Raw genomic sequence first — 12,943 nt, 5'->3', positions numbered from 1 at the left:
TCATTTCTCAATTTTCCCCATCTCTCTTGCTGGCAAAGCTCTTGAATGTAGGACATAAGTCTAGGTTAAGGTAATTTCCTACCTCCTTTCTTCCCTCAAGCCACCTTGCATCTGCTTCCCTTAAATATGTGGTTGTGGTCATGATTATTTACAATTCTGTTAACCTTTTTGTGATGCCAACTATCTATTAAGTATTTTTGACATGAGACTCCCTTGGTTAAATTGTAGTTTTGTTCTGATTAAGGCCTTTAAGAAATTATCCTAGCCACCCAAAATTTTGCATTTCAGCTGAATCTCTTAACAATAGAGATTCCTTACAATTCTACCTTTTGTTTTGTTTTAAAGCAACACTGTTGATTTATTGAAAATGGAAAGTAATGAATTGCATGACTTGTAAAATTAATCTTTTACTTTCATGATCTTCTCAATTCTAGACCATTTGGCTAGCCTGCTACTGGACAGCAATGACCATTATCAAGATGGTGATGGAGTGGGTGACTCTAGTACCCAGGCACATAGGCCAAACAGCGGGAAGACCCAGCAGCGGCAAAAGTTCTGGGCAGAAAGGAGCTGCAGTTTCAGTGCTGATACACGTTCGAACATGTTACTTAAGAAAGGGACCCTCGAAACTGATCCAAATGAGATAGCTGAGACTATGGGTGCAGATGCCAAGATCCTGGCTGCTGCTCTGTGCAATGCCAAAGATATGTCCAAGATGAAGACCGCTCCATTATTGGATGACTCAACTCATCAAACAGCGCAAGGTCAAGGTGGTGACAGCAGAGCCATCTTTGATGCTTCAGAGAACAGAATCTCACATATGATGGAACCATCAGATCCATATCATGTTGATGCTGAAAGTACAATGAAATCAAACAATTCAGTTTTTGTAAAGGGTGATTTACAGATTGAACCAGAAGCTATTCTTCCAATTCGTGAAGAAAATCAAGATCCAATGCAGAATAGGACTAGTGTGCACTCTGCGATGAAGTCTGTAGAAAGAGAAGATGTTAAGGTAGGTTTTGATCCATTATCATTACTGGCCTCAGAAACAGAGAAGAAAATCCCTTCCAAAATCGAAGAGAAGACTTTACCACCAGTTGTGTCTCGAAAACTTGCAGATGAAATTGAAATGTATATGAATCTTAAGAGCCCTCTTGGGGGTAAATCAGCCAGTATGGAACTGCACAAAACTGAGATTGAAGAGAAGCCATCAAATGACCATGATGGAGTTCACTGTCATGCACAAGAAAGAAGGTCAAGTCTCCCATTGAGCCCTGCTCCACCAGAGGATGTACAAACACCATCCAAGTCTGTCTCAAGGTCAAAAACATTTGCTGGGCAGCCGAAAATACCAGTTTCGCAGAAAATGCGTTCAACTTCACTAACTGCCTTGGTGCGGAACAGCCAGCATGGCTCCTTGGGGTCCATCGTTACATCATTTTCAGGATTTAAGATTGACAACCTGCTGTCTGGACCCAAGATGGATGTACTTAAGTCAGGCATGAAGCAAGCAGCAAATGTTGCTAGCAAGATGTGGGGAGCTGTGGCATCAGCGTACTCCTACTCTGATGATGAGGTTAGGCAACATCTATGCTCCCTGTATGTGGGGTTTTCTTTGAGAAAACTGTAGGAATAGGAAATGATTTAACAATTAATTGTCACTATCATTTGAGAATTATGACCAGGCTTATGAATAGAAAAATCTACCTAGTTGCACAAGCATTGTTTGTGAAAGTGATATTTTGAAGTAAATGGGATTATGAAGTTTTATCATTTCTTTCAGTAAGGAGAACTAGGTATTGTTGGAAGGCTCATTGTCTTCAGAAAGAACGAAGATCAATGTCATTTAAAGTAAAGTAGTATTTATGCATTCTTTCAAGGCAACTGTTTTGCGGATACCGAAGTGTATTTTTATTACTTGTATGTTGTGTAGTTGGTAAATGCATCTAACCTTTTGCCTGTATATCAGAGCTCCATAGTGCAATTTGTAACTTGGTGTCAGTTTTTTTAGCTTCTCAATTACATCTGTAACATTGCACGTTTTAGATATCTGATGAACATTGTGATGGTGGGCATCTGGCCAGAGCTGAATTGGTGGTAAAGGTCCAAACTTAATTTATTGGCATTTTATTTGTAAGTGTTCTCATTTTGGCTGTGGATACTGATAGATAGAAATAAAGACTTGTCCATTATATTTTAGACGGTTCAACGGCGCTGTCCATTTAGGCAGTGCACTCGCTTTCTAGTGTTAAAAGCAATGTTGTTTCTCATGTCATATTAAATTATCCATGTGTTGAATGGGTGGATATGACATTGGCAGATGAAGTAAGGAAAGGCCAAAACAATGAGGATGATGTTGAGCTTTCCCACTACAGACGTTGGCAACTCTTTGATCCAGAATATCGACAGCTGTCTTTACAACTGGCTTCCTCCAATACTAGACTATAGAACCAAGTAGATGACATGGGCCCTGTTGACTTTTTAGCCCCTTGAGTCAATTCCTCAAATCATTTTGATTTTGGTTGATCTGTAACCAAAATTCATATTACTGCCATTACCCCATTATTAATAAAAACCTATTTATAAATAACAACATAGTTTTATTACACCTTTAGCATAATAAGATGCTTCTGAGGAATGTTACAAGACAAAGTATTACATCAATCCTAGCCTAGGAATTTGGCTCTGAGTAGGGCCTAAAGGGAGAAAAGTGAGGTAGAGAGGTGGAATGGTTTCAGTGTATTCTAAAGCTTAACTCCCAGGCAACTGAAGCTGCAACAATCAGTTGTGGAATGATCAAAATCTGGGGTGTCCAAAAAGCCAGAATTAGAGTTACCTTGGTAGATTATGCTACTGGAGAAGACGTAGGGGAGGGATGTGTATGGCCGTGAAGAGATTTGAAAGCAAGGATGAGAATCTTAAATCATGACTTTGCTTGTCTTGGGTGGCTGATCTGAGTCATTGAGCACAGGGGTGATAGGGAGTGGGACATGATATGGATTAAGATGCATGTGGCAGAACTTTATATGGCGTTCAGATTGCAGAGTGGTCAATGTGGGAGACCAGCTAGAAACAGATTGGAAGGAAAGGAAAGCAGGGATCAGTCTTTGGCAATTGAAGAATGAAGACTCATGAAATTCGATCAGAAGTGAAAATGGGAAGTTTTAGTGTGGCCGAAATCTTATCTTTTGGTTTAATTTCATATCATTGCAAACAGATTGATTTAATCTTAAAACTTCCATCACTCGGGGATCGAGTTTGGAATGGGAAATAGATGGCTTTAGTCCCTCCAATGTTTAATCGGAGGATATAGCAGCTAATGTCGGATAAGTAGTTTGGTTGTTTAGCACAAGTGGATTCAAGACCTGGGAAGTAACAATATATTCGTGGACTTTGAAAGGAAAGGAAGGTTGAAGATCAGACAGTAGTTTGCAAGAACAGTAGGATCACGAGTTGATTCCTTAATCTCTCTCAATATGTTTTGATTGCCTTTAATTTTATCTATCTCAGTTTTAAAACTAACATAATTGCCAATTGTGGTTTACCATTCTAAAATTGTGCTGTACTTTGTAAGGAGAAGGATTTCAATCCCGACAGGTCTGGTTTCAACTCTTAGTCTAGGTGTGGGGTTAGGGGAGTGTAATGTCAACAGCCAAGAAGAATAATCTACATGCCATACCTTATCTCTTTTAATCACTGTTGAGTACTTTCAAAGCACATGTCAGCAATCAAGCAAAATTGACTTTTCCAAATGTATGTACGGAACAATCTCAATTATCCTGAGATGGTCAGGGATTATTTTGTTCAGAAAACTGATTGCTCAGTTTTAACGGATAATGTTTTTACTGGACTTTGAGGTCTTGTTTGGATAATCCGAAATTCAGATAATTGATCGGATAACCGCGGTTGTTCTGTATTACAATTATTACCCCTTTCCTCATAGAGACACGTAGCTCCACTTTCAACTGTTTTTGTCAATTCCAAAAGCTTTGCCTTGCTCACTTAGTGTAAAACATCCAAAGTGACTTCTTCCACCCTCAGGAAACTCTTAGTGACTGAAAGAGCCATTTTTTCATCAGGCACATACTGTTTAAACCGACCAAATACAGCACCTGAAATTAAAAAAAAAACAACGCTCACCACTCTTTGCCTTGAGTCCAATAATCTTAAACCCAATTTAGAATTATAGAGATTTTGATCCTGACAAGAGCTCGCAATTTGTTATGGACCAGACCTAACCCCTCAAAATCTATTAGGAAGGTAGCCTATATCCTAACTTTTTCTTATTTTAAAGGTAAGTGTAAGACATTATGTTCGAGATGCAATTCAGTTGGTCAAAGTACCCAATGTTAACCAAAACCAACTTTATTATTACACTAAGGTTAAAATGCGGACAAAACAAAAATAAAATCATTAGATGAACCACAATTCTATCATGCTAATTACTGTTCCAATATAGTAGCATCCCATAAATATACCCTTGGCAAAGGCAAATTCAGTAAAATAGATTGTCTCATATTGCAACTCTAGCAGCAGGAAGACAACCCCACCTCTTCTCTATTAGAGAGAGAGCAATGAGAGCTTCCACATCAAGCTTCAAGATCTCAAACTGCTGAAAGCTAAAATTAAAAATCCTGGTTTTGTCGGAGCTTGGCCACATCCATTCAGGCTGCTTCAATTGTACCAACTTTTTTTTTGAAAAAAAGGTCTCACAAGCTGTTTACGTCACTGCTCAAGGCCTCTGTCTCAACCTTACTTCATTTAAAAAATACCAGGACAAAATACATCTCCTCAAGCCATAGTATCATCAGGATGTAGGTTTGCTCGCTGAGCTAGAAGGTTCGTTTTCAGTCGTTTTGTCACCGTACTAGGTAACATCAGTGACACTCTGGGTGAAGCTTCATCCAGAGGCTCACTGAAGATGTTACCTAGTAGGGTGACGAAATGTCTGAAAATGAATCTTCCAGCTCAGCGAGCAAACCTACATCCAGAAGCTCAATCTGAGCTACAAATCTTCTCAAAACTTGCTAATAGGGGAATCACCTAGGGGATTCTGATTGAACTGACAGAATATTGAATGACCTGGATAGAGTGGGGCATGGATAAAATATTTCCATTTGTAGGAGAGACCACAGTTCAAGGGCACAACCTGAAATTGAAGGGACAACCTTTCATAATTTCTTTAGCCAGAGGCGGGGGCATCTGTGGAATTCAGTGCCACAGAAGGTCATGGAGGCCAAGTCATTGAGTGTATTTAAGACAGTTAGATAGGTTCATGATTAGTAAATGGATCAAAGGTTATGGGGAGAAGGCAGGGGAACAGGGTTGAGAAACATATCACCCATAATAGTCCTGAATATAATTTGAAATCAGATGCTGTGATATATCGGTGTTTTTATTGGTTTTGTTGGTGAGATATTGTACCTTTCCTTTAAAGGTGTTCCTTTTGTTGCAAAGTGTTTCTTGAGTCAGAATGTTATTGCTTTGTTTCTGCTGCTTATTTTAAATTATAATATGGAGGAATGTCCACCAACATGTTTGAGGTGTAAGATAGCAGCATTTTTAAAGAGTACAGAGTGTCAAAAGTTATAATTCATTTCTTGGTTTTTGAGAGAGCATTTAACAGAATAGGAAGAAGGCATAGTTCAGAAAGGCAATTAGGGTCTTAATGGCTGAACACACTTGTAGCATCTGAAGTGAAGAGGAATTACACAGTATTGTGAGACTAAGATAAAATACTGAATTGTGTCACAGAAATTACATGGGAAAAGATCACGGGTGAATGAAGGCAACTGAGTAGGAAGAAATTGAGAGTCGGCAAGAACTGGAATTATCATGTAGGACAGGATGTAAATTGTGGAATCTTGGCTATGTTTGTGTTGGTGACAGTAGAGAAACTGAGGGACGATTAAAGCAATTGAATCTGAACATGACAAATGCAGAGATTAATGTTTGAGTTGTAATTGGAGAAGGCAGACAATGTTGCTTGAGTAAAACCAGGATGTGAAGTTTGAAATTTTGTTTTGGATTGAATAAGGCGGAAAGATGAAATATTATATTTGGTAGATGGAGTCACTGAAGAGACAATGATTTGAGCAAGGAATTGAATTAATGCTGAAGTATTTCAGTTATTAGTTGGGCAATTGCATGGATGTAGCTGACAGAAGAGAAACAAAAGAAAAATACCTTGAATACCACAAATCCTGAAGTAAGATCAAAAAGGCTGAAAACTCTCTGTGGACTACATGTGGGAAAAGGGAAAATCTAATATTTCAGGTTGATGGCAGAAGATGAGATGATTGGCAAATAAGATAACTTGGTTTTTATTTCTTGGTAGCTGAAGTTACTGCTTTTAGATTTACTGCTCCAGATTTTTTGGTCAAGAACAGGGCCATAAGATTACTTTGAGCTTTATCATAGAAGTCAGCATAGATTATGGCAGGTTGTGATTGCAAGATCCTAAGATACAGGAGCAGGCTTAGACCATTTGTCCCATCGAATCTGCTCTGCCATTCAATCGGGTGGTATGTTTCTCAACCCATTCTCCTGACGTCACCCCTTTACCTGAGATTCATGATTAATAAATGGATCAATCTATCTCTGTCTTAATGCACTCAATGACTTGGCCTCTGCAATCTTCTGTGGCAATGAGTTCCACAGATTCACCACTCTCTGGCTGAAGAAATCCATCCTCATTTCAGTTCTCTAGGGTTGTCCCCTTCATCCTGAGACTGTGCCCTTGAGTCCTAGTCTCTACTACAAATGCAAATTATTTTATCCATGTTCCACTCTATGCAACCTCTCAATCTTCTGTAAATTTCGGTCCAATCCCGTCCCTGCCTCATCTTTCTAAAATCCATTGAAGAGTGACCCAGAGTCCTTAAACATTCCTCATATGACAAGCCCTTCATTCCCATAACTGTTCTTGTAAACCACCTCTGGACCCTGTCCGAGGCCAACCTATCCTTAGACATGGGGCCTAAAACCGCTTACATTATTCCAAATGAATGGAAAATGGCCCCTTTCTGTGCTGGTAATTGCTGAAGTTCCATTGATGGAGTTTTGAATCAGGTCTAGCCAACTTTTTCTCACTTTTTTAAAAAAAATGATAAAAAATACTTTCAATTATTCAAATGTGCATTTGATCTTTCTATTTACTCAAGTACAGAATAGATAGCAATGGCTAAAATTTACTTGGAATAATATACTATTTGACTTAACTGAATGTGAGTAAATTGGTGACCTCCACCAACACCTACGGCCCTGGGCATTAATCCTAGCAATTATTACTGTTCTAAGGTGCAGAGAAGCATAATATCTCAGTTTTACAATTGTTGTGATTAATATTAAAGGGCTGCTAAGTCGGAGATGTGAACTGCTATCTAACTGACTTAGAACATATAGCATAGAACAGTACACCACAGAACAGGCCCTTCAGCCCACTATGTTGTGCTGACCATTGATCCTCATGTATGCACCCTCAAATTTCTATGACCATATGCATGTCCAGCAGTCTCTCAAATGTCCCCAATGACCTTGCTTCCACAATTGCTGCTGGCAATGCATTCCATGCTCTCTCAACTCTGTGTAAAGAACCCGCCTCTGACATCCCCTTTATACTTTCCTCCAACCAGCTTAAAACTATCACCCCTCGTAGTTAGCCATTTCTGCCCTGGGAAATAGTCTCTGGATATCAACTCTATCTATGCCTCTCATTATCTTGTATACCTCAATTAGGTCCCCTCTCCTCCTCCTTTTCTCCAATGAAAAAAGTCCGAGCTCAGTCAACTTCTCTTCATAAGATAAGCCCTCCAGTCCAGGCAGCATCCTGGTAAACCTCCTCTGAACCCTCTCCAAAGCATCCACATCTTTCCTATAATAGGGCGACCAGAATTGGACGCGGTATTCCAAGTGCGGTCTAATCAAAGTTTTATTGAGCTGCAAGAGATCTCACGACTCTTAAACTCAATCCCCCTGTTAATGAAAGCCAAAACACCATATGCTTTCTTAACAACCCTGTCCACTTGGGTGGCCATTTTAAGGGATCTATGTACCTGCACACCAAGATCCCTCTGTTCCTCCAAACTGCCAAGAATCCTATCCTTAATCCTGTACTCAGCTTTCAAACTCGACCTTCCAAAGTACATCACCTCGCATTTATCCAGGTTGAACTCTATCTGCCACCTCTCAGCCCATCTCTGCATCCTGCTGAGTGACCCGCTGCACCCTACAACAGCCCTCTGTACTGTCAACGACACCTCCAACCTTTGTGTTGTCTGCAAGCTTGCGGACCCATCCTTCAATCCCCTCATCCAAGTCATTAGTAAAAATTACAAACAATAGAGGCCCAAGGACAGAGCCCTGGGGAACACCACTCCTGAAGAAGGGCTCATGCCCGAAATGTCGATTCTCCTGCTCCTTGGATGCTGCCTGACCTGCTGCGCTTTTCCAGCAACACATTTTCAGCTCTGATCTCCAGCATCTGCAGACCTCACTTTCTCGAACACCACTCACCACTGACTTCCAGGCAGAATATTTTCCTTCTACTACCACTTGCTGTCTTCTGTTGGCCAGCCAATCCTGTATCCAGACAGCTAAGTTCCCCTATATCCCATTCCTCCTGACCTTCTGAATGAGCCTACCATGAACCTTATCAAATGCCTTGCTGAAGTCCATATAACCACATCCACAGCTCGACCCTCATCAACTTTTCGAGTCACATCCTCAAAGAACTCGATAAGGTTTGTGAGGTATGACCTACTTCTCACAAAGCCATGTTGACTGCATTTAATCAAGCCATGCTCTTCCAGATGGTCATAAATCCTATCCCTCAGAATCCTTTCTAACACCTTGCAGACGACAGACGTGAGACTTTCTGGTCTGTAATTGCCGGGGATTTCCCTATTTCCTTGAGTAATAAATATTTAGTTCACGTGTCCATTGTTAACTGCAATGCAGCACTTGCTCGATGTCTGTATCATATTTCTTTGCTAACCATTTTGAAATGAACAACTGTTCAACTGGTTGAATTAATTGCTTCTTTCCATGTTCAGGATGAACATTTTGATGATTCAGGATTCAACTTTCCGCCTGGTATTCAGGATTATAGCTGCAGTGGAGGCCCAACTGAAAGAGTAGGTCTGCCTATGACAGTGCCAACAAATGGGCTTAACCAAAGCAATACAAGCCTTGGTGGCAGCAGCAACAGCAGTGATACTGGTAAACAGCCCCTGACTGGTTAGTTAAATCTAGTAGAATGTTGTATTTGAATTTTAAACCTGAAATTCATGCTTTGTCTGTAAACCATCTAAGTACCCTGTGCTTTAAAGCTGGTTATTTTGGATTTTTTAATTTAGATTTTTAAATTGCTGCATCGCTAAGACTATTGATCGAGTCATTTTTGAGCTTTTTCTTTCCAGCTTACTCATCACAAACCCATGACTATATTTGATACCTCTATGTATCACTAACACAATTATAGTCAAATTTAATTTGACTGTAGTGTTCTGTAAAATAAATGGTCACATCAATACAAAAATGTTCCTAAACTTCTCAGCTCTAAGAAAATACCTTCCTCCTCAACTCTGTCTTAAATGGATGGCCTGTTATCCTGAGCTGTGCCCCTGGTTCAGGTTTCTCCCGTGAGATTGTCACTATCTACCCAGTTAAGCACCTTATGTCAATAAACACCCTCTCAATCTTCTGAGTATTAGCCCAGCATTTCTATAAACAGCAACCCATTTCTTTCATCCCCTTTCCATCTTCATTCCACGCCCTGCCTCGCAGACCATCCCACCACCACTCTACAGACCATTTGTTTTTCTACATTTGATGTCGCTGTCTTGGTTTCCAAAATGTTAATCCCATGTGTACAATCCAGCCATTCATTTTGCTCACTCTAAGACCATAAGACACAGGAGCAATAGTAGGCCTTGCAGCCCATTGAATTTACTTCACATTCAGTGAGCTCGTGGCTGATCTGATAATCGTCAACCTTATTTTCCTAATCTCATTAAGAGTAAAGGAGATGAATGGAATTTTATTTCCTGACTTACCGTTTGAGAGTATTACTTCTGTCTTCCCATGTGCGATGCCCTATCTTTTTTAGGCACCTGATAATTCCTTGTTGGTGTAAAGAATCAAACTGATGCTCATTCCAACAAAATATGTGCACAGATTCCTTGATTTCAGTAGGTAGCTTTCTTTGCAAACATTGTCATTTCTGTGTTGGCACTGAAATCAAGGCCTCAATAATATGCTATGTAAGCTACCTTCCCCTACATATCAATGGGTATTTTGATTTTTATGTTTTATCTTAATGTTGCACTCAACTAGGTGCTGCACATTCATCTAAAGTAGGAAAGGAAAATGATCCTGAAAAGTCAGATCGTGGGTCTTCCCAGTGTGCCAGTACATCAAGTATTTTCCAGAATTGTGCAATGGAGGTAAGAAAATAGTTTTTTTCTTTGGGAGATATTATGGACATCATTCTTAAAACAACAAACCAGAATGTTAAAAACAAAACTTCTTGAAATATTAGGTATTAAGTCGTAGTTGCGCACTATCTACAGGCAGATTTGATTGCACAGTCAACAGTGTCCAACAGTATTCACGATGCCTTCGATATGGAAGCAGTCCGTGTCCAGCTGCAGTGAGACCTGGACAGTGACCAGGTTGGGTTGACAAGTCACAAGTAACATTCACATCATGTAACTGCCAGGCAATGACCATTTCCATCAAGACAGAATTAACCTGCTATCACCTGTGACATCCAGTGATTTCACTCCTGCTTCCCTCATATCAATGTCCAAGGGGTTACCATTGACCAGAAACTGAACTGAACTAACTACACAATTACTCTGGCTGCAAAAGCAGGTCAGAGGCTCAACCTCTGCAGTGAGTAACTCATCTCCAGACTCCCAAAATACACCTTGGAAATTCATCAAGAATATTCAAACAGCAGCTTCTAAACTCGTGACAACTACCATCTCTTGGAACATGGTAACACCTCCATCTGCAGGTTCCCTTCCAATCCATTCACCATCTGACTTGGAAGTATATCACTGTTCCTTCACTGTCACTGGGTCAAAATCCTGGAATTCTCTCTTCTTAGTGATATTGTGGCCCTGCCTACATCAAATGGACTGCTGCAATTCAAAAAGGCAGTTCACAACTATCTTAAGGGAAACTGGGGATGGGCAATAAATACTGGCCCAGCCAGCCACTCCCAAACCTCATCTTTTTTTTGGAAAAAAAAAGATAATGCATGGTTTTAACATACCATCTGAAAAAATGGTGTCTGGAGTCACTCAGTGCTGTACTGCAGCATCATCCGAGATCCATGTTCAAGGTTTGTGCTTGAATGACTCCGAATTAAGAACAATCCCAATTGAACTAAGCTAATTTTGCACTAAAAATGATAACATTTGCATTGAGAGTTGATTGAGATGCGGTGAGTTTGACCTATGCAAATCAGGTATAGAGAGCAAATATTGTGTAATCAACAAACATATTAATGAATATTATGATTTGCAAGTGTTGTGAAGCTGGTATCTGCTCTCAAACTTCTTAATTTGGTCAGAGGCAATGTTTTCTCTATCACATCAGCTACATGTTGCTAAACTAATTTTTGAAAGCTTCCTGTAGAGCACCAGGTTTCAATTTCCACTTGGCTCAACATTATACTAAAGTTGGTACTTTTCTCTAAGTTAAAAACTGAAATAGCACTCTGGCGTCATAACCAAATAATATTTCAGCTTTGTAAATGACCGTGTATGGCAGCTTTGGAGTATATATTTGATTGTAAATGTTAGGCCCAGTGATGAAAAAGGAAAACGAAAAGATGCAAATAATAAGAATTTCTTAAGAATTTTAGCAGTTGGTGTTTTTTAACTTTGCAGCTCATACTGTGATCCTTCATTTGTAATCTCCAGTATGTCTACCAACATCACAATGAAAGGTTAAAGGTAACCTTGCTGGGCACAAGGCTGCTTTCTCATGAGGGAGAGAACAATTGTTGGTGCTTTTAACCTGAAGTTCACCATGCCACAGGCAAAAGGAAAGGTTGAGAAGGAGAACCCTTTGTGATAACCTACTGGCTCATAGCTTAAGCACTATGAACACCAGTAATCAACTTTGGATTGTCAGACTCATTTATTCCTTTTTGTGTGGGATGTTATTACGCTGTCAAGCTTTTTGCTATGAAACCAACTTCTAAGAATGTTGCAGTTGAAATTATACCCAAGAGTAATTTACATTTCATTCATTTAAAGAGAAGTGCAATAATTCAAGCATAGAAAAGGAAACTCTTGCCATTCACAATTACCTAATGTCTTCAGTAGTGTTTCTGACTGCCAGGTTTGGTAATGTGTACAGAATTTAGTACATGAAAACATTGAACCAACTTAAAGCAATTGAAGTTAATCGTAGTTTTGCTTCCATAGAGTAATTTAAATGCACATCCCACCAACATGTCATATTTCAGAATATTTTGTTATTGCATTTTTTTATTGCAGCCAAGTTAATGCAAGGAACACCTTGCTTTATTTGTCATTTGAATCAAGAATTATATTATATCTTGTTATTTTTCTAACAGGGTAACTTGTTCTAAAAGATGGATACATTTGATTAACTTCGCCTTCATTCTTTCTTTCCCTGAAAAGGTATTGATGTCCAGCTGTTCTCAGTGTCGTGTCTGTGAAGCTTTAGTTTATGATGAGGAGATTATGTCTGGCTGGAGTGCGGATGATTCAAATCTTAACACCACTTGTCCGTTTTGTAAAAATACTTTTTTGCCAGTTCTAAACATTGAGTTTAAGGATCTGCGAGATACTGGAAGGTATTGAATTGCTTGTGTTTTTTGCTGTAGTTTATAAATTCTCATATTTGGTACTGCATATTCTTGTATTCATGAATAAAATATTCTTTCAAACTCTTTGAG

General features: G+C 39.5%; 1 protein-coding gene across 7 annotated transcripts in view; it reads left to right on the top strand.

Moving 5' to 3' along the window:
- The window catches only part of dennd4c (DENN/MADD domain containing 4C), a 152,962-nt gene that overhangs the window by 121,575 nt on the left and 18,444 nt on the right, over positions 1 to 12,943 (top strand). For 5 of the 7 annotated variants that reach the window (XM_043719121.2, XM_043719156.2, XM_043719115.2 and 2 more), the window contains 4 exons: positions 435 to 1,579; positions 9,057 to 9,240; positions 10,339 to 10,448; positions 12,666 to 12,841. In XM_043719121.2, coding sequence (XP_043575056.2) covers positions 435 to 1,579; positions 9,057 to 9,240; positions 10,339 to 10,448; positions 12,666 to 12,841 — 1,615 coding nt within the window. The remainder of the gene's footprint in view (positions 1 to 434; positions 1,580 to 9,056; positions 9,241 to 10,338; positions 10,449 to 12,665; positions 12,842 to 12,943) is intronic. The other 2 variants (XM_043719146.2, XM_087994587.1) reach the window with 1 other exon arrangement.

This window comes from Chiloscyllium plagiosum, unplaced genomic scaffold (assembly GCF_037043375.1).
Source record: "Chiloscyllium plagiosum isolate Xiang-an unplaced genomic scaffold, Cpla_swu_hap1 HiC_scaffold_2, whole genome shotgun sequence".
Lineage (NCBI taxonomy): Eukaryota > Metazoa > Chordata > Chondrichthyes > Orectolobiformes > Hemiscylliidae > Chiloscyllium > Chiloscyllium plagiosum.
The sequence above is the reverse complement of the archived record's forward strand: the minus strand, read 5'-3'. Positions and strand labels throughout refer to the sequence as shown.